We start from the raw sequence: 22780 nt of genomic DNA, 5'->3' as shown, positions 1-22780 counted from the left end.
ACAAATGGTCCCAGAAAGCATCATCCCCTGCTGGGAGTTGTAGTCTCACAACAGCTGAGGAGATACTGCTGGACGCCATGGATCTATGGTAAGTAACTAAGCCCCCCAGGTACAAATGCCCATCACCTGCTGCTCTCCTCCAGGGGTCCTCTCCTGCACGTCATGCACATTGTGATGTCATCAGGGTGCTGAGAGTCCTGGGCGTGAATGATGTCATGTGGGCGGAGCCTAAGGGACAAGCAAGGTAAATAGAGATCATTAGGTCATGTCTAATAAGCCCTTACCAATATCGGCTGTCAAATTCAGAAAAATAAAGAGGCACAGAGTATCCGCAGCTGCTGATGTGTATAGTATGAGGTTCTGCAGCAGCTGAGAAGTGTTTTATGAAGTTCTGCAGAAGATGAAGAGTGTATCATGACGGGCTGCAGGAGCTGAAGTGTGTATTATGCTGTTCTGCAGCAGCTGAGGTGTGTATGATGATGTTCTACAGCAGCTAAGGTGTGTATGATGATGTTCTGCAGCAGCTGAGGTGTGTGTGATGATGTTCTGCAGAAGCTGAGGTGTGTATGATGATGTTCTGCAGCAGCTGAGGTGTGTATGATGATGTTCTGCAGAAGCTGAGGTGTGTATGATGATGTTCTGCAGCAGCTGAGGTGTGTATGATGATGTTCTGCAGCAGCTGAGGTGTGTATGATGATGTTCTGCAGCAGCTGAGGTGTGTATGATGATGTTCTGCAGAAGCTAAAGTGTGTATTATGCTGTTCTGCAGCGGCTGAGGTGTGTGTGATGATGTTCTGCAGAAGCTGAGGTGTGTATGATGATGTTCTGCAGCAGCTGAGGTGTGTATGATGATGTTCTGCAGCAGCTGAGGTGTGTATGATGATGTTCTGCAGCAGCTGAGGTGTGTATGATGATGTTCTGCAGCAGCTGAGGTGTGTATGATGATGTTCTGCAGAAGCTAAAGTGTGTATTATGCTGTTCTGCAGCGGCTGAGGTGTGTGTGATGATGTTCTGCAGAAGCTGAGGTGTGCATGATGATGTTCTGCAGCAGCTGAGGTGTGTATGATGATGTTCTGCAGAAGCTGAGGTGTGTATGATGATGTTCTGCAGAAGCTAAAGTGTGTATTATGCTGTTCTGCAGCGGCTGAGGTGTGTGTGATGATGTTCTGCAGAAGCTGAGGTGTGTATGATGATGTTCTGCAGCAGCTGAGGTGTGTATGATGATGTTCTGCAGCAGCTGAGGTGTGTATGATGATGTTCTGCAGAAGCTAAAGTGTGTATTATGCTGTTCTGCAGCGGCTGAGGTCTGCATTATGATGTTCTACAGCAGCTGTGGTGTGTATTATGATGTTCTACAGCAGCTGAAGTTTGTATTATGATGGTTCTGCAGCAGCTGAGGTTTGTAGTACGAGGTTTTTCATAAGTTGAGGTGATGTTCTGCAGCAGCTGAGGTGTGTATTAAGTTCTGCAGTGTCTGTGATCTATTATGAAGTATTAGGTTCTGCAGCAGTTCACGTGTGTATCATGGTATTGTAAAGTGGCTGAGGTGTATTATGAGGTTCTGCAGCAGTTTAGGTTTGTATCATGAGGTTCTGCAGCAGCTGCAGTGAATAAGGTGTGTATAATGATATTCTCCCCTCTCCACACTATTCTTAATGCAGCAGCCAGGCTTACTGTTCACACCACACGATACACGGATGCCTCTGCATCAGCTGAGCTGTGTATAACGATGTTCTGCAGCAGCTCAGTCATGTATCATGAGGTTCTGCAGCAGCTGAGGTGTTTATTATGAGGTTCTGCAGCAGCTGAGGTGTTTATTATGAGGTTCTGCAGCAGCTGAGGTGTTTATTATGAGGTTCTGCGGCAGCTGAGATGTGTATTATGATGGTCTGCAGCAGCTGAGGTTTTTATTATGAGGTTCTGCAGCAGCTGAGGTGTTTTTTATGAGGTTCTGCAGCAGCTGAAGTGTATCATGAGGTTCTGCAGCAGCTGAGGTGTTTATTAAGAGGTTCTGCAGCAGCTGAGGTGTTTATTACGATGTTCTGTGACAGCTGAAGTGTATAATGGTGTTCTGCAGCAGCTGAGGGGTGTATTATTAGGTTCTCCTTCAGCTGCAGGGTCTATTATTATGTCACATTATATCCGGGATATGGGGACATTTTCCCCTGTATAATAACCTGGTATATCCGAGGTCTCTGCTCTGTAATAACCTTATAATCGTCGTCCTCCCATAACAGCAGCGCTACACCCGCTATCTGCCGCCTGGCTGTAATAATCTGTGGGCGGGAAAGCCATGTGTGAGGTAAACATAAGAGGGGCGGGAGCACGTCACTTCCGGGGAGGCGGGCGGTCGGTCGGCTTCGCGTGGCCGGCGCAGTGTGTGTGTTGACGGCAGCGGCGGTGACGGGAGGCCGGGGACTGTGCGCGGACCTTAGGCCTCGGATGGGATCGCGGGCAGGGGCGATGGCAGAGGAGGGCTGACACTGCGGGGACTAGGTGAGGAGGGACAGAGGCCTGCTGACAGCTCTGAGGAGGATACACAGGTCCTCCAGGCTGTGTGCGCCTCACTGGGACACCTTATAGATTATATATGTTATGTGTACAGTCTGTGTATAGTCTACTCCACTTTTAATTTAAAGTTTATTGAATGTACTTTTCTGACAGATATAGCGGATATTACTCTGTACACACTTCTGACAGGCATCGTAGTCGTAGTCAGGAGCATTGCCGTTTGTCTGAGGTAAAAAACGTAGATGAGGTGAACCGCGTCCGCTTTGACCGCAGAAACCGGACGCGGCGTTATCAAGCGACATAGAATCGGACATATTCACACTGTCGTATACACAGATTTATCCGGATACATCCCATTGTGTGTATGTGATTCCCAATCGGGTCGCATCGGGCTTTGCATACGTTCCCAGTCCATACTGGATGTATTGCTGGTTCGTTACGATACATCCTAGAGATCCGTAACTTACGCACAAGACTTTCTAGTTGTGTTCTGTAAATCCAGAAACAACCTGGACTGATACAAGTTTTTATCTTACTTTTAGGATAATGAGCACTTGCCGCTGGTGCACTCCCGGTGGTTCTGTCTCGGCAGAACTTCTGAGGAGCTATGCCACCAAGGAACTCCGGAGCGATGAAGCCATTGGAGCGGACGATGACCTCTCCTACTGTATGGAGTGCGTGGTGGAGTACCACAGGGTCCGCGACGAGGCCCCACAGCTACACAAGGTAAGGCTTTGTCTCAGATCGCTGAAAATATTTGTCGTCTTTGTATATTTTGTACAGTTTTACATTTTTTTTAATGTCATTATCTTTCGCCTCCAGGTTCTGTGGAAAATGGAAACCGCCCGAATCGCCACCCAACTGGAGAAATCTATGCGCGAAGAGATAGACGAAGATGATGAGTTGTTCTTGGTGGAAGAAGATGGAGAGAAGCAACTTCTGGGGTTCACAGGACCCAACTTTGAGAGTAACGTACGAGTCCCTCTCCTAGAAGTACTCAAGTATCCATATTTGTTGCTGGACAAGAGCGTTAGTAAGTAGTTGCCACGAGTATCTGAAAATTCCTAGCTTGGATACGGATTTTGTGGTTAGAGGCCAAATTTTACCACCTTCTGAAACCTCCTGTCTGAGGCCACCACCCATTCAGTTCTCGGTGCGTTTCCTAATAGAAAATAGATCAGCTGAGATCTCGACTACGACTACGATACGCGCCAGAAGTATCGTGACCTCAAGTGTCCGATCATTTTTGCGTCTGGTGACCTCGACGTGGATGGAACCTGCAATTTTTTTGTTTTATCAGTGGTGAAGTTTATCAGCTTTGAAATTGGGATGAAACGTTTCAATGAGGAAGACCAGAAGTCTAGCACAGGAGTGTACGTAGAGAAAGCAAAACTTGCCTTGAAAAAATTTTATTGCTTGAAAAAATTCTTTGGGGGTCAATTTATTTATTTTTTTTGCACTGAAGTCCGCCACACCTTTTGTTTATCGTCGGCAAGGCAATTAATCTTTTCCATTCTTTTCTATCGATCTATTTCACATGTTCTAAATGTCGCAAATGGCATTTAACTTTTCAAATGGTCTAGAATTTGAATTTTTTTTTTTTTTTTTGGTGCAAAAACTCTAGACCAGTGATGGCGAACCTTTTAGAGCCTGAGTGCCAAACTTCAACCAAAAGCCATGTATTTATTGCAAAGTGCCAGCACAGCAATTTAAGCAGTAATTTATATCTCCTTGTTATTTGACAACTTTCAATCGTTCAGCCTCCTAAAGACACCAATGCAGTTGAAAGGAGGAGGGTAAATTTGCCTATCATTGTAGGAAGATTGTGTAGGAAGATTCTTTGAGTCCAATCTGGGGTGATGGCCTGGGTGCCCACAGAGAGGGCTCAGAGTGCCGCCTCTGGCACCCGTGCCATAGGTTCGCCACCACTGCTCTAGACCATACTTAAAGAAAAGAAGAGACTTGAAACATTTGTAACAAATGTGGCAAAAACAGATCTGGAATTTAAAAAAAAAAACATTTAACACAAGGAAAAAGTGATATAAAAAAAAAAAAGAAGCAGACGGGGGGAAAAAAACAGGCAATATCAAGCCAAAACAAACGGATATAACATAAATGAGACCCCCTTTTGTCTTGTATTTGTAAAGTCCTCAAAGTTCTTTACAATCCAAAAAGAAGTAAAAGGTTTCAGCAGACCTTCCTCAGTTATGGATTGCCATAGAAGAGCTGATGTGTATAGGAAGCTATTGGATTGTACTTGGGAATGAAAGCCTTAGCTGAGAACACTGGCTGAAAAAAAAAAAAAAAATTCTTGATGTACCCACCAAAATTAACTGTTTCTAATTAGCTGTCAGATGCATCACTGTTCAAATCGCTCCCTATCCCAGTGGGGCTTATAATTTTATTTTTTTCTTTGGTCTCGGAGGTCAAAATCAAACAGTGGACAATGTAAATCGGAATGTTTGTGCGAAAATGATACATGGCAACTATTCTCTTTGGTCGGGTTGAAGTCACGGGATTCCATTGTCTCAAATAAACAGCTCTGACGTAAAACCCTGTAGATGCATCAGTGTGAATGTAGCCTCTGTGAAGACTTCAACCACGTCTTATCTTTTTGGCATGATTTTTGGCACGGTTGCCTATGATAACGGACCTTGTTGCATATGGTGTACATAGATAAGCAGCTGGCAGTATAAGACTTTGGCTACATAGTTTCATACTTGACATCTATTTTTGCTTTCAAATGATTCCCCTTTTACTTGTGAGATTGTTCCCTGTTTGTATGGGAGCTGTGATGGGATCCTAGAAGAATGTTGTGAAGAGTCATAGGATTTGGTAGTTTTGTTTTCGAGCTGTGAACTTTCTTTTTGGCCATGTGTAATCTTTGTTCTGGAGGTTTGAGTAAAAAACCCTTTTGGTCATTTGCCTTATCAACGTTTGATTAAAGTGGCGTGTAAATTTTTGTACATATGCTTGATGCAGTCCCTCCTGCATCCAGAATGTGTGACTGCCAATCTTTCTGCTTGTGATGGATGCGTAATTAGAGGCTGTCCCTTGCATTACTGCTTGGAGGGGACCACCAGACTACCTGGAGGGGATCAGGATTTATGTAAACTGATCTCTGACCCGATCATAGTTCCAGATCCATGGTTGGGATAGACTGTTTTATGAAGCCCTCCCCAGATCTGTTGAGAAGGGAATTGTCTATAAAGGAACATAATTCCTTCCTGACTATAAAGGTCTAACAAACAAGAGTAGAATGGACTGGGTCAGAAACATGCTTCATGGCTATAGGCATTTACTTTCATTTCACATGAAGTCTGATCAAATTCACTAGTGTAGAATGTGGCTCCTAAAATCAAAATTGCGATATGGTCTCATTGGTCATGAATGAAATGAAGGGGATGTTTGCGATTGAACAAAACTATGAACATAAAAATGAAATGAAAATGAAACTAATTTGGTGCACTTCTCACCATCCAGCATTATTGCTTCTATCCTCCCAAACTAGTTTTACGTATGTGGTTGCACATCAATCCATAATCGTTCCAGACTGTGGCTGGATTAAGTAGTTCATTAGTCAATTAAAGCCATGTCAAAATGAATGGCTGCTGAGGAGGATTTAAGTGGTACCTACCTGGTTTTAAATCCTACTGTATAGTTTGAGAGACCTGTGATAGTAACTGAGGTTTGGTTTAGGTGTTATAAGATGTATATGGAATTATGGCTATGAAGGGATTTCTACATAACAATAATTGAAGCTGAGATATTTTAAGATTTGGATGAGTTTTTCTGTGAATCAATGGTTCTCAGAATTTTCGAAAACCAACTTTTACGGTTTGGCAGAAACACTTTCCCCCTATGGTGAAGCTTGTTGGTCAGTTTCTCCCAATTGAGGTTACAGGACTCGGCACCACCATACACTATCTGCTAGGAGGCTCCCTACTTATAATTTATCCGTATCTCAAAATACTTTATTTTTCTGAGGTGCGTTGCTTAAGTGTGGGGTTGATACCTTCTTCCTTGCACCCGGAGAAGTTCATAGGTTGGAGAATATTGACCAAGTAGCCGTGAAGAATTAAAGGCTTTGCTGATATTTTAACCAAGATGTTAACCGAAACTGAAAGACTCCAAAAGTCAACAGAAGAACGTAGCGAGAATCTAAGTCTGATCTAACGCACGTGATCAGATGGGAGGAATATCAGGAATGTTTATGGACTTTTTAAGCGCCAAGGAAATGCTTGTTGTAGACTTGAAACCCTGGACTCCTGTAGCAATCATATCTATGAGGACACAGACAATATTACGTATGCCAAGCAAACGGTAGTGGGTTGCCAAATTCAAGACATGTGATGCTTGTCTTGAGCCGTGGCAGTCTTGTGAGGTTAACTACTTTAGGATCCCATTTGGTCAACCGGTCCTAATGGGGACATAACAGAATAGCGTCCTGTGCTCAGAGTCGGATATTATCCTTTTGCTAAAGGTTCTTTATCCATGAATATACAACATTGTAAAGTTATATGGCGATAAATGAACTAATTTAAGTTCCAAAGCGTCTTTAGCTATGACTGTAGTACAGAATATGATCAAAAACTTGATTAGTACAAGATACCAGTGTATGGATAGTGATATAAAGTAGTGTCCAGTCAGGCCGAGACTATTCCTGGTCTTAGGAGAGCTGCAGCTATAGGAATCTTGCACATGTGCAGAGGAGATCTGTCTGACTAGCTCTCTGTGATATTCTCCTTCAGTAATGTGGCAGGTATAACTGCTAAGGGAAAAGCTTGAGAAACCGTTTATAAAATCGGGTAATTCATGACAAGATGTTTAGTGCTTGATTTGCACTAAATAAGTTGATATGTGGCCTCTTATATTTACCAGGTGAACTCTGTGTCGATGCCTTGTGCAAGATGGAACATGTAAACAACCCATTCCAGGTTTATGAGAAAGTGCCGGGAATCTATCTCCTCCTTGTTCACCCCAATGAGAACGTGAGTCGATCAGTTTTCTTTTTCTCCTGCTTTCTCTCGTCTTTTTACGCTCCAATTTTGTTTTCATGAATTCACTTTACTTCCTACTTTTGCTCCATCCTTTTCCTCTGTTCTTTATCCTTCATTCCTTCCCTTGACTTTCTCCTGTTTACACGGATGACATTCATTATCTCAATAAACTGAGGGCTGGAACTGACCCGTTCCTTCTGCATCTTTCTCAGATTCGGCGCTGGGCCATTTTGACAGCCAGGGCTCAGGGGAAGGTAGACCGGGATGACTATTACGACCTCCAGGAAGTCTTTACCTGTTTATTTAAGGTCATTGAACTTGGTCTGTTTGAAAATCCTGACCTTTACAGCACAGATCTAGAAGACGGAAAGCTCATCCTGCTGCCGGACCATCTGTATGATACCTCAAACTACAAGAACTACTGGCTAGGTAAGTGCTTTCCTATGTTCTATAAGCTTCTAGCAAATGGTTACAATTCTATACCCACATGTGTTGTGGTGCTGCAGGGGTCTGCATGCTACTGACGATCCTCGAGGAGCAGGCCATGGACTCCTTGTTGCTGGGGCCAGACAAACAGAACGACTTCATGCAGTCCATCCTTCACGTTATGGAGAAGCATACAGATGGTATGTACCATGTCTAATGTAGATTAATGCATTTATAAGAGGTTGAAAGGGGCCCTAGGTTATTAACCCCACATTGACCAAAGTCTCATTTACATATTATTGATGAACAGTTGCTTTACTTTGGTTTCCTGTTGAATGTGTTCCTTTAGATGAAAGCACAAACCCCTTTTGGCCTGCGCTTCATTGCTTCATGATGATCCTCGATCGCCTCGGATCCAAGGTTTGGGGACAGCTGATTGACCCTATCCAAGCATTTCAAACCATCATTTCAAGCCCAAGCTATAACTCCGAGATTGAGAACATAAGGAAAAGTTGTCACAGGTCAGATACTTTAAATTTCCCTCTGTTACAAAAACTGTAACTATAAATTCTATCTGAAGACAACATTGTCCTTCTCCTTTATGTTCCCTAAAGGCAGGCCAAGTACGCATCTGACCCCTGTGATGACGACGATGACTTAGTCTCTTGCAGTCAGATTGTGTATAATTTCAACACTGAAAAACCAAAAAAGGTAATAAATACAATTACCCTCTTTTATATCCATTTTTAGACAATAGTGTGCAATCAAATGACCGTAGGAGCCGCAAGATTTCATAAGATAAGGTTGTTACTTTATTCTTGTAATTGAACCCCTTACTGCTATGACATATGTGTATACATGTCCACAGGTTGTGTTTGGTATTCTATTCCATTCACTCAGATTGGAGCTGCTCTATAATAGTAGACCTATCCTACAGACTAGTATATCAGCTTAGTACTATGCTTTGACACATGTATGTTTTTGTCTTTACAGGACACTGGATGGAAAAATGCAATCTGCCCTGACTATTGTCCTAACATGTATGAAGATATGCAAAGCTTGGCTAATATTCTGCAATCTGACATTGGCCAAGACATGCGAGTCCACAATAGCACCTTCCTGTGGTTCATACCGTATGTGCAGTCAGTCATGGACCTAAAAGAGCTAGGGGTTCCTTATATAATGGAAGTCATCCACCACCTTTATTCGGAAATAAAGGACGTTCTCAATCAGAGAAGTAGTCATTGTGACAAAGTCACTGAACTTTTTATCAGGGTCTTAGTTTCTATCATTGAACTGCATAGAAACAAAAAGTGCCTTCACTTGCTCTGGGTGACTTCTCACAAGTGGGTTGAGGCCCTTGTCAAGGGCTTCATGATTCCTATCAAAGATGTAACGCGGGCAAACTCAAAAGTTACCTCCACCTCGCCGTTGTCTTCATCTCCAAACTCTCAGGCACAGTCTTCCATACAGTTTTCTTGTATCCAGCTAATCAGGAGCCTTTTGCGAGAGGGATATCAGCTTGGACAGAACTCTGACTGTAAGCAATATCTGGACAAACTCAACCTCGTGATGAGGGGAAATGTCCTCTGGAATCTGGAATTCAACGCCACAGAAATCCGAGCGTTACAAAGTTGCCTTACCCAAATTATTAAGAGCATTAAGGACAGAACCTCCATGAATCCCAATTCTGTTATAGAACAGACAACCATAAGTAAAAGTCAATCTGTACCTTTCATTAAGACCGAAAGGATCGATGAGGATGATGAATGGTACGGGCAGAGTAGTAGGTCTCCACTTCCATCTCCAGACATTGCTCCTACCTTAACTAGCAGGGGTTCTCGATCCCCAGATAGCCATCCAGACACAGTCTGTAGAACTTCAGGACAAGGGAAGGAAGGGTTTATATTGTCAATTAAAAAAGAACCTCAAGATGTCCAAACCAAAGAAACCAGTCTTCACTCCTCCATGCATGGGTCTGTTTTAAAGACTTCAATCAAAAAGGAGCCATTACATGAAAGGGTTCAAGAAAATGCACAACCCAAAAAGGAGACGGTGGGATGGAAATCAAAATTAAGTGAAGTCATGGCAAAGTCTTCAGCTCTGAAGGAGAAAAGGGAACCTTCAAAGACTGAGAGTAACATCAACTGCAGCGCCGAGACTGCAGTAAAACCATGTTACGTGCGCATTAAGAAGGAGCAAAACCTCTGGCAGAAGGAAAAATCTTGCAGTAATGACAGTGATACTGGAGAAGAAAGTGAAGATGATCATATACCTTTGTCTCAGGTCAAAAAATCTGTGCATGAAAAATATAAAGGTCTTGCTCCTGACAACCTTCCTGTCAGTGAACAGCTTAAGAGGCTGTCATTAGAGAACCATAAACAAACTCCGCCAATCAAAAAGGAGCCAAACGCAGAAGACATAGTGATGGATAGCGAAGCCGACGATGACCTTCCATTATCTGAAGTCAAAAAAATGTTGTTGCTAAAAACGTGTAAAAAGTTAAAAGGCAACAGTGCCTCAATTGATCCGGATGGTTCGGCTTACCAAGAAGTTACCGCTTCTCAAGACTTCAGTCACATAGAGAGAAAAGTTAAAGGCAGCAAAAGGACTTTGGCCTGTGACAGTTCCTCCTCAGACACAGAGTTGTCCTCCGACCCGATCATAATCATCTCCGACGAATCTTCAAACGAAGAGCAGCAAGAGTTTCTCAAATTTGTCAAAACTGAGAAACCTGACACCTTTGAAGTTGCAAGTTCTTCATCGTCGGCTCCGTTTATGCAGACAAAGGCGGCGAAAATTAAACAAGAACCTGACCTTGAAAATTGTGACGACTACAACTCTCAGTTTTTTGAGTTTGAAACCGACGATGACATTTATTCAGCTTGGGGAGACTCTCAGTTGGAGGAGGAAAAGACTTCTCTTCCAACTAAAAGTGAAGAATCAAAAACCAGCCACATCCCTGGTAGCGATTTGGGTTTGGGCGATAACACTGATCAGTATGACACAGATTATATCGGTGATGATGTCATTGAGAAGGCAGCGGAAGAAGCTGAAAAGCAGTTTCAAGAATCCTTAAAGGCTGTGTCTGCCCAAAAAGGTGCTGAAAGCAGCAGTCGCTCATCCCATGGGAAGGCAGACCCAAGTGACTTTCATGGAAAAAATTCACGAGAGGCTGAAACAAAAAATCTCATATTAGAGTCTAGAAAGAAACTGTCCAAAACAGATAGGGAGACTTCATTAAACAGGCCAAAGTTGAAAGCCGTTTCTTCTGTCAAACAGACTAAAGATCTGCTTTATAAGGCAACGAAATCCAAAAGTCCAATCAAAGCACGTGGATCAGCTCGAAAGATTGGGAGCCCAGGGTCGACTCGAAAGATTGGGAGCCCAGGCAAAGCATCACCTGCTGTGGTTCCACCAAAGAAAGTGCGTAAGTGTCCCGAGCCGGCCTCAACGGCTGAAAAACTTGGCCTAAAAAAGGCTCCACGCAAAGCCTTTGACCTGTCCCAAAGGTCCCTTGATAGTGTAACTGAACTGCGTAGCTATGGAAAGTCTGCAGGGTTTGTGGAAACCAAGAGGCAGAAGGCTAAACTCATCTCTCCTCAAGCAATATTGGTGAAGGGCAACAAGAAAATGTTGGCTTGTCAAGAGCTCCAGTTTTACCGTCAGAGTAGACCAACGGAAAAAAGAAGAGCAGGTGACAACTCGGAGACCGGTTCTCGAACTTCAGAAAACTTTGCAAACCCGATGAGAAGGGCAACGGATGGTGGTTCCACCTTACAGAAGAGACTGGACAAGAATGAAAGACTAAATGACACTTCAAGGAAACCGGAGTCTCCAAAGAGGACATCTCCAGTGTCTATCAATCCTGGGCCTGAAACCAATAAGGAAGATGATTCGATTGAGTTGTCAAAAGCCAAGTTGGCCCAACCTCCGCTTTCTGTATCTGAAGACAATGGCCAGTCTGTTGTAAATGCAGAACCGAACGATTTTGAAGAGGAGGACGATGACCACTTATTTTTAACGCAAGCTGATCCACTCGATATGGACTTGTGCTCACAAGTGGAGTCTGAGATAGTCCAAGATAATACACGACCCAACACAGGGGAGCAATCTGCGCCTGAGCAAGAAACCCTGAAATGCCATTATAATGACTGCTCGGAGTCTGTCCTAGTTGAGGGTCATTATTGTCCTAGGCATAGTACATCTGAGAAACCTGATGATCACCTGTTTGCTAGGCCTGGTTTGCCACCTTCTCTCCAAAAACCAACTAAACCTGCTACAACCAAGGTTTTCAGTACAGAGACTGCATCCCGAACTGCCAGCCTCACAAAGGACCTTGAAAATATCCCAAAGTATCCCACGCTTCCAAAAGTTAAAGCTCAACTTCCAAAACCCCCATTGCCCAAAATCATCTTGCCACCTAGAAAGCCCTCGGTCTCCGTTACCACCAGCAATGTTCTGCAGCCTCTTGTCAATCAAAGTAACGTTCTGCTTCCAAGCAGCTCAAGCAGTGGCCCAGACTTGGAGAAGTTTTCTGTAGCCGGACGCTTGCCTCCGCTGGACCAGGCCTGGCTCATGAAGGAGGTCCTGCGCTGGAAATATGAGATGTTTGACCACTTCCAGCAGTTTGGACCCCCAAGTAATCTCTGCCCGTTCCCACTGATGAAGGTCCCGCTGAAGTTTTCCCGTTACGATGAGTATTTTCAGGTCTTCTTTCCTCTGATGCTCCAGAACGCTTTTGAGCAGGTAAACATTTTTATTTCATATGTCGTGTTAGAAAATTCTTCATCACGTTCAAGATTTTTTTTTTTTCTTGTATTGAAACATTCTCTATATTTAAAGGCTAAAAGTCCCTCCTGATCTTGTCTGCCTACCGCACTAACTACTAATACTATATTCAATGGCATCTAGCAGGAAGGTGTAGTGTCCAAAACTTACGTCTTGTGTGTATTGATAGCTGGCTCAAGAATGGAGAGATAAACGACGGCCGCATCCATATAGGCTCCACGTGCAGAATTTCAGCCTAGACAACCAGGTCAACAGGGGAGAGTTTCAAGGTAAGATCTTTACTTACACAAAATCCCTGCTGGAAACGTGCGGCAGGGATCTGGGATTTGCAGATCCCATTGAAAGTGAGAGGAAGCCATGGCTGTAGTTACAGCTTCTGGGACAGGGAGCTACTGGCTTCCAGCTCCATGCTCTTTCGGGATGTCCAAAAAGCTGATCGGTTGGGGAGTTGGATTTGGGGCCCTCTATGCATATCTATCCTGAGGAATAATAGTAATTCCTGGAAATGGCCATTTTATATTTATTTTACTCTGCTCTTTTACCAGCCTGGATTCGAGATAAAGATTTAAACTTCCAACATCATCCAAAGGAGGACGACTTGGTGTTTCTGCTCACCCCAGAGCAGGAGAGAGATTCTCAAGCTTCAATGGTCCATCATTTGGGACACGTCTTCCGTTTCTTCCGCTCCCAGAATTCACAAAACTGTAAGTATAGAGTCAGAACGGTAATGATAAATTGTTTCCAAGTTCTTAGACCTGCTTAAAGGGGTTCTCTAGCCTAAATTAGTGGAATGTGTGATTAGTTGAGGTCTGACATTCAGCACCCCTGCCATGCAGTATTCATATGTGTATTCCATGTTTATGTTTGTTTGGATTATGCTAAAAACACTTGTATGGCTCGCATGTGTTAACCTGCCTCTCGTGAGGACGTTGGACAACAATTTGTTATATGACTAGAGTTAAAGGAAACCTACCATGTGATGTGATGCATTATGAAGCAAACATACCTTGGGACTGCTGTAGCTACACTGATGCAGGATCAGATCTTGGTTTATCGCTGAGGTGAGTGGTTTTGCTGAAAGAATGAAAACATTCAGGACCTTGGGAAAGCTGGGTCAGGCTGGCTGCCAAGATAAACACGTTAGACACAGGAGCCTCTCATTACAAATGGTGGTTAGTCAAGCATGACTAATCAACCTGAGCTGGATGACTCGTACACAGCAGCTGGGGGATGGTGCAGCAATTGATTATTATGTCTGGCAGGGAGAAAAGTCGTCCTCATCATCATCATCTCCTGCAGAGTAAACCGTTCCTGCTATGAGAAGCGGGAAAGCAAGCGCTGAAGCAGCCATAGAAGGGGCAGAGCTTCATTATCATAATGTTATATCTGTTTTATCAGCAAAACCCCTCAGCACAGGGATTAACCAAGATATGATCCTGCATCAGTGTAGCTGCAGCAGTCTCAGGGAATGTTTGCTTTATAATGCATCACATCACATGGTAGGTTTCCTTTTTTAGTATGTTGTTTTCTGTTTGTAAATATTTGAATGTGATCCGGAAAATATGCTGATGCAAGTGCTTGGGCTGCGTGCTTCTGGCTCTATTAAAATGGGGAGGGGGGGGACTCCATAAAAAGATTTTTAAAAACAAAAACGAATCTGCCATACAATGGTCAAAGCCAAATACGTCCTTTTAATCTGCGATCTGTCAGCACCTCTACTCACAATCTGCTGTGTCAGTCTGGAGAGTGTCTCGCTATGTTGCTCAGTAGGACAAATCCATGGATTGTCTAATAGCTCTTTTATTCCTTAATAATTAAGTTTACAGTCACTTTATAGTTGTTTTGATCTGTTTCTGAACTTTCTTGCAGTTGAGAAGGAGCAGTACACGTTATGTGACCTGTGCATCCACACGCACGGAAACCTGTCAGCTTTCCGCAATCAGCAAGTGCAGTGCGTCATAATCGGAAGCTTTATAACAACGCTGCGCCAGTTTAAAGCTTTACTACAACTACAGAGGAACCCGCTGTTCAGACCCATCGCAAACCCCAATCCCATAGACTTCTTACCAAAGGAGAGCCCTGAAAGTAATTCTGCCACCTCTGTAAGTGCCTAATGTGCAGGTTGTTTGCTGTCTTGGGTCAGGCTGTGTCTGCAGTGCAGTAGGATTATATAGAGCACCATAGATAACCCGGTTTCTGTCCCGCTGAACCCTTCAGTACATTACAGGCTGCTTTTCTCATCTCTTCAGCATGTTGCAGGATTTTGCTGCCTTCATAGTTAGATTTACTTTTTTTGCTCTCCTCAGATTCTCAACCTAAAGGAATATAATGTTGACCAGAAATCTGCTATAGAGCAGGCATACGCAATGGTGGCTCAACATCCACGATTGCCCAAGATCTGTCTGATACATGGTCCTCCAGGAACGGGAAAATCCAAGACTATAGTTGGCCTATTGTACAGAATTCTTATGGAGGTAGGTTGCTACGGGCAATGGTTTAACATATTTACACCATCTTCTTTACTCAAGGGTTTTCTGCTCTCCAGATGGATTTCATGTTCATTACTTGTCCTGAAGATACTTTATCAGTTTATGATCAGTGGGTGTCGGGCACCAAGGCTCTGCCGCAGTCATATGTACATGGGCGCAGCATCTGATCTGGTTTCTGGGGGTAGAATCTGTATGAAAACACATTTGGAGGCCCTGTTAAAGGGGTTGTACCAAAATGTTACCCACAGCCCAGCACTTGGTTGTCTCCATCCCTTTCTTTCACAGTATATGAAGGGACCAGAGATAACTGAGTGCTGTGCTGCACTCCCTTACTATTAAATGGAGTGGCTGGATGCGTGCTCGTTCTGCCACACCACCCATTCATGGTAATGGGACCCAATTTTCTAAATGAGGCCCCCAGAGTGCTAGATCTGGGACTGTGAATCCATGAACAACCCTTTTTTCCCCTCTCTACAGAAGAGGAATACCAGTGTTCCAAATCAGAACTTTAACGCTAAAAACAAACGCAACCGGGTCCTGGTGTGTGCCCCCTCCAACGCAGCGCTGGATGATCTGATGAAAAAGATCATACTGGACTTCAAGGAAAAATGTCATGATAAACAGAACACCCTGGGTAAGGCCATGAGGGAATATAAGGGTTAAAGAGGAACACGAAGGGTGCAAAATTGGGCTCTAATAATGTATTATATTTAAAACCTTGTGTATGAACCCACGTGTCACATGATTTCTTACTCCAGGAAACTGCGGAGACATCAACCTGGTGCGTCTGGGAGCGGAGAAGACGATAGACAGTGAAGTCGTCAAGTTCAGCCTGGATTACCAAGTCAAGAACAAAATCAGTGAGTGGCGTTCCACCCCTGTCTGTCCAGCATCGCCCACCCTTGGCATAGTGGATGGCGGATGTTGGTTCTGTATTCCACGGCCTATCCTCTGTAAGGACTCCATAGTGGGGGCATCTTTGTGTGATGGATGATTTTCTTATTTCAGACCGAGCTCAGCAGGATCATGGCCTCCTCAGAAAGAAGGAAGCATTGGATCGAGAGCTTGACCAGCTGTCCCGCCAGAGAGCCATGGAGCGCTGCAACAAACAGACTGTGAGTTAAACTTTGTGCCCAGTCAAGCTGCAGGCCCCTAGTGTCAGCCATATCCATAGAGGGGAAAACCCTCATTAACTCTTAACAACCCACAATGTTTTCACTGAAGAGGTGACATCAAGTGTGACCTCTAGATGTGGACAGATCCACAAGCAACTGGTAGCTAGACAGCTATTGGAAATGGTTCAGATCTAAAAGACCCTTGTTACTGTACTATAATGTGATGTAGAGTTACTTATCGGATTTATTTGCTTTCTTCCATCATATGGATCAGTGTGAAGTGCTGGATGAATTAATTAACAAGCTGTCCAAAGATCGTCAACTTCTGGCTAATTCTTTGAGAGAGGTAAGAGGTGGACTAGGATCATGGTGGGTTGTTGTCTCTTTGGCAATTGCTTTAATCTGTTTTGATGAAAAGTTTCGCAGGAGACCACAGGAGGTCCAGCGAAGTATCATCCTCGAGTCTCATGTCATCTGCTGCACGCTGAGCACCAGTGGTGGCCTCCTGCTGGAATCTGCCTTCAGGCAGCTGGGACACGAACCCTTCAGCTGTGTCATTGTGGATGAGGTCTGTATCATGATTTGTTTTAGATTATTCTACAAGGTGCTATATGGAAGAAGCCTAACCTAATGGATACTCCCGCAGGCCGGACAGTCGTGTGAAGTGGAGACCATTATCCCTCTTCTCCATCGATGCACAAAACTCGTTTTGGTAGGAGATCCTGAGCAGCTGCCCCCCACTGTCATCTCCACAGTAAGAACAATATTTACAAAAATGATTTAAAGTTTACAAAGTAATTTCCTCTCTAATCACACCCGGAGCTGCACCCAGGATTTTAACCAATTTTTCATATGTTGTTTTTATTTCCTCTTCTAGAAAGCAGAAGATTTGGGTTACGGACAGTCTCTGATGGCGCGGCTTTGTCGGCATTTGGATAACACGGGCCACGGTTCCCGCATTCTGCAGCTGACTATTCAGTACCGTATGCATCCAGACATTTGCCTCTTCCCATCCAATTACTTCTACAAGGGCGTTCTAAAAACGGAACGGTGAGCACAAGCCTCATCACATAGAAGATAATGTAATAACGGGTCCATGTGGGTGCCCTTACTATATCTGCTGTTTTACAGAGCCACCGAGGAAGCCCGCTGCTCTAAAGACTGGCCCTTCCAGCCATACATGCTTTTTGATGTGACCGATGGCTACGAGATGAAAGAGAAGGAGTAAGTCCTGAATGTTTGGTAATGTTGTATCTTCTATGTTTGTGCTGTGCTGCTAATGTGTGACCTGATGCTTTAAAACCCATATGTAGAGGTTTAAAGTATCAGAGCAAAACGTTACTGGCACTACAGTGTTTTGTAAAGCAGATTAACCCCTTTCAGTTCATTTGTTTCCATGTCCCAGCATGGTGGCAAAGTGAGAATCCTGGGGCTTCTGATGCCACAACAATCATGAATCACATAAACTGAAAGGTGTTAAACCACGACATGTATGTTAAATGGCTTAAGATTTCTCTCTACAGGTCATTCGCCAATCCAAAAGAGATCAAGATGGTTGTAGCATTGGTGAAGCTCATTAAGAGTAAGAAAAAGGAACTTTCTTTCCGGAATATTGGGATAATCACCCCCTACCGAGCCCAGAAGATGCAGATCATTGATGAGCTCCAGAAAGAATTTGGAAGAGACTCGAGGTAATAAAACAATGGATCAAGGTGAGAAGTTGCCTCCCTGCACCCCAGGCAATCTCTTAAGCCTCATAGGTGCAGAGTCAGCAGTGCTTATAGTGTAGGCATATTGAAACATCAACCACATATCTGTACAGGATTGTAACGCCCTGGAGTTACCCCTTGCTGGTCTAGTGTTACCCCTGTGGGATCCTAGCACCCCCTTTGAAATGTACTTTTGCAAATCTCTTCATATTTTGCACCTTCCAGGCCAAGTGAAGTAGATACCGTTGATGGATTCCAAGGACGCCAGAAGGATTGCATCATTGTGACATGCGTTCGTGCCAACTTTGGCCAAGGGGCCATTGGGTGAGCGATTTTTAGCTAAATGACTTTATACAGGATCTTTTAGTTTTTACATCAGGAATCTCCCATTATTTGTCTCCTCTGGTTTTAGGTTCCTGGCCAGTCGGCAGCGATTAAACGTCACCATCACAAGAGCAAAGTTCAGTCTCTTCATCTTAGGAAGTCTGCGGACCTTAGTGGTGAGTTACTCCCAGTGACTGTCACAGCCTGAATGACTGTATACACATGCAGTGCATGAAATAAGTATTTAAAGGGCACCTACCACCACAAATCTACCTATAAAGGTAGATCGGGTGGTAGGTGAATCAATGGGACGTGAGGATAGCCCTTTTAAGGGCTAATCCTCACGTCCCCGCACTGTTTTATAAACTTTTATTACATCAATATGTTAATTTACTTATGCGGCTACTGGGGCGTGGAGTAGCCGCATCTGAGGTTACACGAGGCGGCTACTCCACGCCCCGGTAGCCACATTACCCCTCCTACTCACCATGTTCGGCGCGCAGCTGCTCGTAGCTGCGCGCCCTCGTCCGCCGATCCTGCCGTCTGCGCATGCGCAGAACAGCAGGCCCGCGCCTGCGCAGCCCCGGCTTCAGAGCAGTGACCGCGCAGGCGCGGGCCTGCTGTTCTGCGCATGCGCAGACGTCAGGATCGGCGGACGAGGGCGCGCAGCTACGAGCAGCTGCGCGCCGAACATGGTGAGTAGGAGGGGTAATGTGGCTACCGGGGCGTGGAGTAGCCGCCTCGTGTAATCTCATATGCGGCTACTCCACGCCCCGGTAGCCGCATAAGTAAATTAACATATTGATGTAATAAAAGTTTATAAAACAGTGCGGGGACGTGAGGATTAGCCCTTAAAAGGGCTATCCTCACGTCCCATTGATTCACCTACCACCCGATCTACCTTTATAGGTAGATTTGTGGTGGTAGGTTTCCTTTAATGTGATTTTCAATACAATGTTTTTCCACCCACAAAGAATGGAGAGTGTGTAATTTCTATCGGAGATAAGACGGTATCTATAAATGATTTTTAATTTTTTATGATTTTTTAATTATTTAGCATTTTATTGATTGAAATGCTTCTTCATGAGTGGTAAATGCATGAAATAAGTCTGACTCCTCTGACCTGTGAAATAAATGTGTTTACCAATCGCATGCATTTCAGTGGAATGAGCAACAGGTGCACTCACTGGGGGACATTTATCACTTAATTGCAATTACTTGACTTGCTTACAAGATATTTCCCCCTTTACCCGCCCTCCACAACATGTGGGCACAGTATCGCTGCAGCCTGGGAATGATCAGGACTGAATATTGTGTGTGTCCTCCCATCGGCAGAGATGTGGAAGAGAAGATCAAGTCTCCACAAGCCCAGAGAGGTGCAGCCATTGCTCTCTGGGTTCTACATCCTAGGCCTAGTTGGTGGGTTTAACATTCCTCCATATTAGAATTATTATGGTTACTTGTGTTCTTTTTCAGGACAACAATGACTGGAACCACTTGATTCAAGATGCAAAGAGGCGAGGAGCTCTCTTCAAGACGAGTGAGGAACGTTACCAGAAAGATGTCACCAGAATATTAAAACTTAACCCTGCTGTACCCAGAACTTCCACCAGCCATGCAGGTAGGCCCGGGGTGGACCGACATGCGGCTGGCAGTCCTACCTATACCCCTCCTGCACATGAGTTGCCTCACCAGATGGTGGTGCAGCCGCCTCAGAGAATTGTGGCACATCCCGCCGTGGACATTAGACAACTGCAGAACCGTTTGGTCGCTCCTGTCGCACCCTCTGCCTCAAGAGGGAAACAGCAAGATCCCAGATTAGCGCGGAGACAGGAAGAAAGTTCCAAAGATGCCAATCCTTCAATATCTGGGGTCCACAGGCCGAGCTCAGGGAATCCGTACAGCCGCTCTCAGACAAAGCCCTCCTCCTCATCTTCAATGGTGGGAGTGAAGAGACCAACACATCCCTTACAGCGGCCGCCCCACAGCGCACAGAGCGGAACAAGAGAGCGCTTCTCCCGGGACCAGGACTATCGGGATAACACACGGTTTGATCGTAACCAGGATGCTAAGAAGAGGAAAATCTCCTAGGACTATGTGAGGTGGTGGCTACAGTCCCATGGACTGCACTTCCTTTTACATATTCAGGGGCTGTTGGTCAGTATTCTGCATTAAATGGCACTTTACAGTCCCCATATAACTCGACTACTTGAAGGGAGGGGGTGAAAATGAGGCTCAATCATTGTATAACCATTTGCCACTTTCTAATATATTTAGCATTTTTAAGGGAATCTGTCAGCAGGCCTGAACATGTGACCTGCAGCCAGTGCTATGTATTAACCTTGGCAAATGTGTAATTATACCTCACACTGCTGTGCTCTGTGCTATCCAGTGTTATCAGACCTTATGTGTATAGTGTTAGCAGCAGGACTATGGATTTATATTCCAGGATTGTAGCTTCTCCAAGTGCCTTTGAGGAGGTTCCTCACACTCTCTGTAGTGAATCCGCCACAACTTTTACGCCGAACAATTTTCCGGGTCTGATGAGAAGCACAGATACAATCCTGGACTATAAATCTGTATTTCCACAATCCTGCTGCTACTAACAACATGCACAAAGGTCTGATTACACAACTCTCCAGGCTGAATGCATAACACTGGCTGCAGAGAGCACAGATCACAGCAGTGTGAGGTCTGATTACATATAACACGCTGGATTTATGAAAAGCATCCGCAACATGCCAGAATATAATCTATCCCTTCCAGCCTGTTGTAGCCATGCACTGGGCTAGGATGCTGGGGTAGCGTTATGCCCACTCTTCAAAAAGAAAAAAAATTCGAGGAGTGGGGGGGGGGGGGGGTGTTTCAATTTGCTGGCGCTGCACCAGGACTTGTGGTTTGTATGCCAGAAAACTGGTGTAAAAGTCATGATAAATCCCCCCCCATTACCTTTATCACTGTAGCAGTATCTGTTTGCTGTCAAAGGATGGAAACCATCTCTGTAACGTGAAATCACTCACCATTTGTTGCAGAAATTTTTACTACCGAGACTGGTTTTATAATGTCATTTTTCTTTTAACACAGGATAAGTAATGTTGGTCCCTGATACATCGTCATAGAGGGATAACCCTTCCTTAATCAATGCAGATTTTGGGTGTTCCATTCAATGATCGCAAACAGAGGTTGTGACAGAGAAACATTTTAATATGGAAAGTGGCAGCGTCTCGTTCCTCAATGATTATGCTTTATCCCGGACCATCCCTTTTAATGTTTGTTTTTGTACAGTTCTGATATTTGTGTTCTTTCTATGTGAGCCCGTTGTATGGCTGCCCCCGGCGCTGGGACGTTTGTACAATAAATTTGGAAAGGTTGGGGGAGGGGCACTTTTTTTTTTTAAATAGATGAAGTTTTGTTTTTTTTTTTTTGCTTTCTGATCTATCGCCCTCCTCAGGTAAAGATGAAAAATAATAATTCTGGATAGTTGTTATAGAAGGATGGAAGATGGCAGCACAGTTCCCTCCGGGGAGCGCAGGATAACGTGTAGCCGGTGTTGCTATGGATCCTGTGGAGACAATAAAGAAGCCATAGTTTTCTATTTGTTCAAAATTATTTCCCATCTTCCCTCTATTGGGGGGTGATTGTTATATCCCCAGGGGCCGCTGCCTGATGTGGAAGCCATGACAGCCGGAGTCTAAGGTAGAAGCGGAAAGATCCCACCAACCAGCACGGACAAAGCCAGAGGACACAGCTGAGCTACGAGACCCCCACACCAGCACGGACAAAGCCAGAGGACACAGCTGAGCTACGAGACCCCCACACCAGCACGGACAAAGCCAGAGGACCCAGCTGAGCTACGAGACCCCCACACCAGCACGGACAAAGCCAGAGACACAGCTGAGCTATGAGACCCCCCACACCAGCACGGACAAAGCCAGAGACACAGCTGAGCTATGAGACCCCCCACACCAGCACGGACAAAGCCAGAGGACACAGCTGAGCTATGAGACCCCCCACGCCAGCACGGACAAAGCCAGAGGACACAGCTGAGCTATGAGACCCCCCACGCCAGCACGGACAAAGCCAGAGGACACAGCTGAGTTACAGAGTCCCCCACACCTGCACGGACAAAGCCAGAGACACAGCTGAGCTATGAGACCCCCCACACCAGCACGGACAAAGCCAGAGGACACAGCTGAGCTATGAGACCCCCCACGCCAGCACGGACAAAGCCAGAGGACACAGCTGAGCTATGAGACCCCCCACGCCAGCACGGACAAAGCCAGAGGACACAGCTGAGCTATGAGACCCCCCACGCCAGCACGGACAAAGCCAGAGGACACAGCTGAGCTATGAGACCCCCCACGCCAGCACGGACAAAGCCAGAGGACACAGCTGAGCTATGAGACCCCCCACGC

The 22780-nt window shown here is 44.9% G+C and overlaps 1 protein-coding gene and 1 long non-coding RNA gene across 6 annotated transcripts in view; one reads left to right on the top strand and one right to left on the bottom strand.

The window, feature by feature from the left end:
* Positions 1–2587, bottom strand: part of LOC140077933 (uncharacterized) — a 118047-nt gene extending 115460 nt beyond the window's left edge. For 2 of the 3 annotated variants that reach the window (XR_011849857.1, XR_011849858.1), the window contains exons 1-2: positions 2211–2587; positions 127–228 (exon numbers count right to left, since the gene is read on the bottom strand). This is a non-coding gene — a long non-coding RNA (uncharacterized lncRNA). Of the gene's footprint in view, positions 1–126; positions 229–2177 lie in introns of all 3 variants that reach the window. The other variant, XR_011849859.1, reaches the window with a different exon arrangement.
* Positions 2169–21958, top strand: SETX (senataxin). 3 transcript variants are annotated; one of them, XM_072125561.1, is made up of 25 exons: positions 2169–2302; positions 3054–3237; positions 3334–3544; positions 7393–7502; positions 7724–7940; positions 8018–8137; positions 8287–8458; positions 8552–8648; positions 8931–12686; positions 12898–12997; positions 13274–13432; positions 14598–14830; positions 15035–15202; positions 15695–15851; positions 15976–16077; positions 16226–16332; positions 16607–16678; positions 16751–16900; positions 16979–17086; positions 17210–17382; positions 17464–17556; positions 17856–18023; positions 18267–18365; positions 18454–18541; positions 19842–21958. In XM_072125561.1, the coding sequence occupies exons 2-25, from the start codon at positions 3058–3060 to the stop codon at positions 20454–20456; spliced, it is 7455 nt and encodes a 2484-aa protein (XP_071981662.1). In that variant the 5' UTR covers positions 2169–2302; positions 3054–3057; the 3' UTR covers positions 20457–21958. The 3 variants fall into 3 exon arrangements, 2 of the variants coding, with proteins under 2 accessions (XP_071981662.1, XP_071981661.1); XM_072125560.1 differs by lacking the exon at positions 2169–2302 and adding an exon at positions 2325–2496; XR_011849856.1 differs by lacking the exons at positions 2169–2302; positions 17464–17556; positions 17856–18023; ... (1 more) ...; positions 18454–18541; positions 19842–21958 and adding an exon at positions 2325–2496 and having other exon boundaries at positions 16759–16900; positions 17210–17240.
* Positions 21959–22780: the final 822 nt, after the last annotated feature.

The sequence above is a fragment of the Engystomops pustulosus genome, chromosome 9 (assembly GCF_040894005.1).
Source record: "Engystomops pustulosus chromosome 9, aEngPut4.maternal, whole genome shotgun sequence".
Taxonomy (NCBI): Eukaryota; Metazoa; Chordata; class Amphibia; order Anura; family Leptodactylidae; genus Engystomops; species Engystomops pustulosus.
This window is presented reverse-complemented; position numbering and strand designations above follow the sequence as displayed.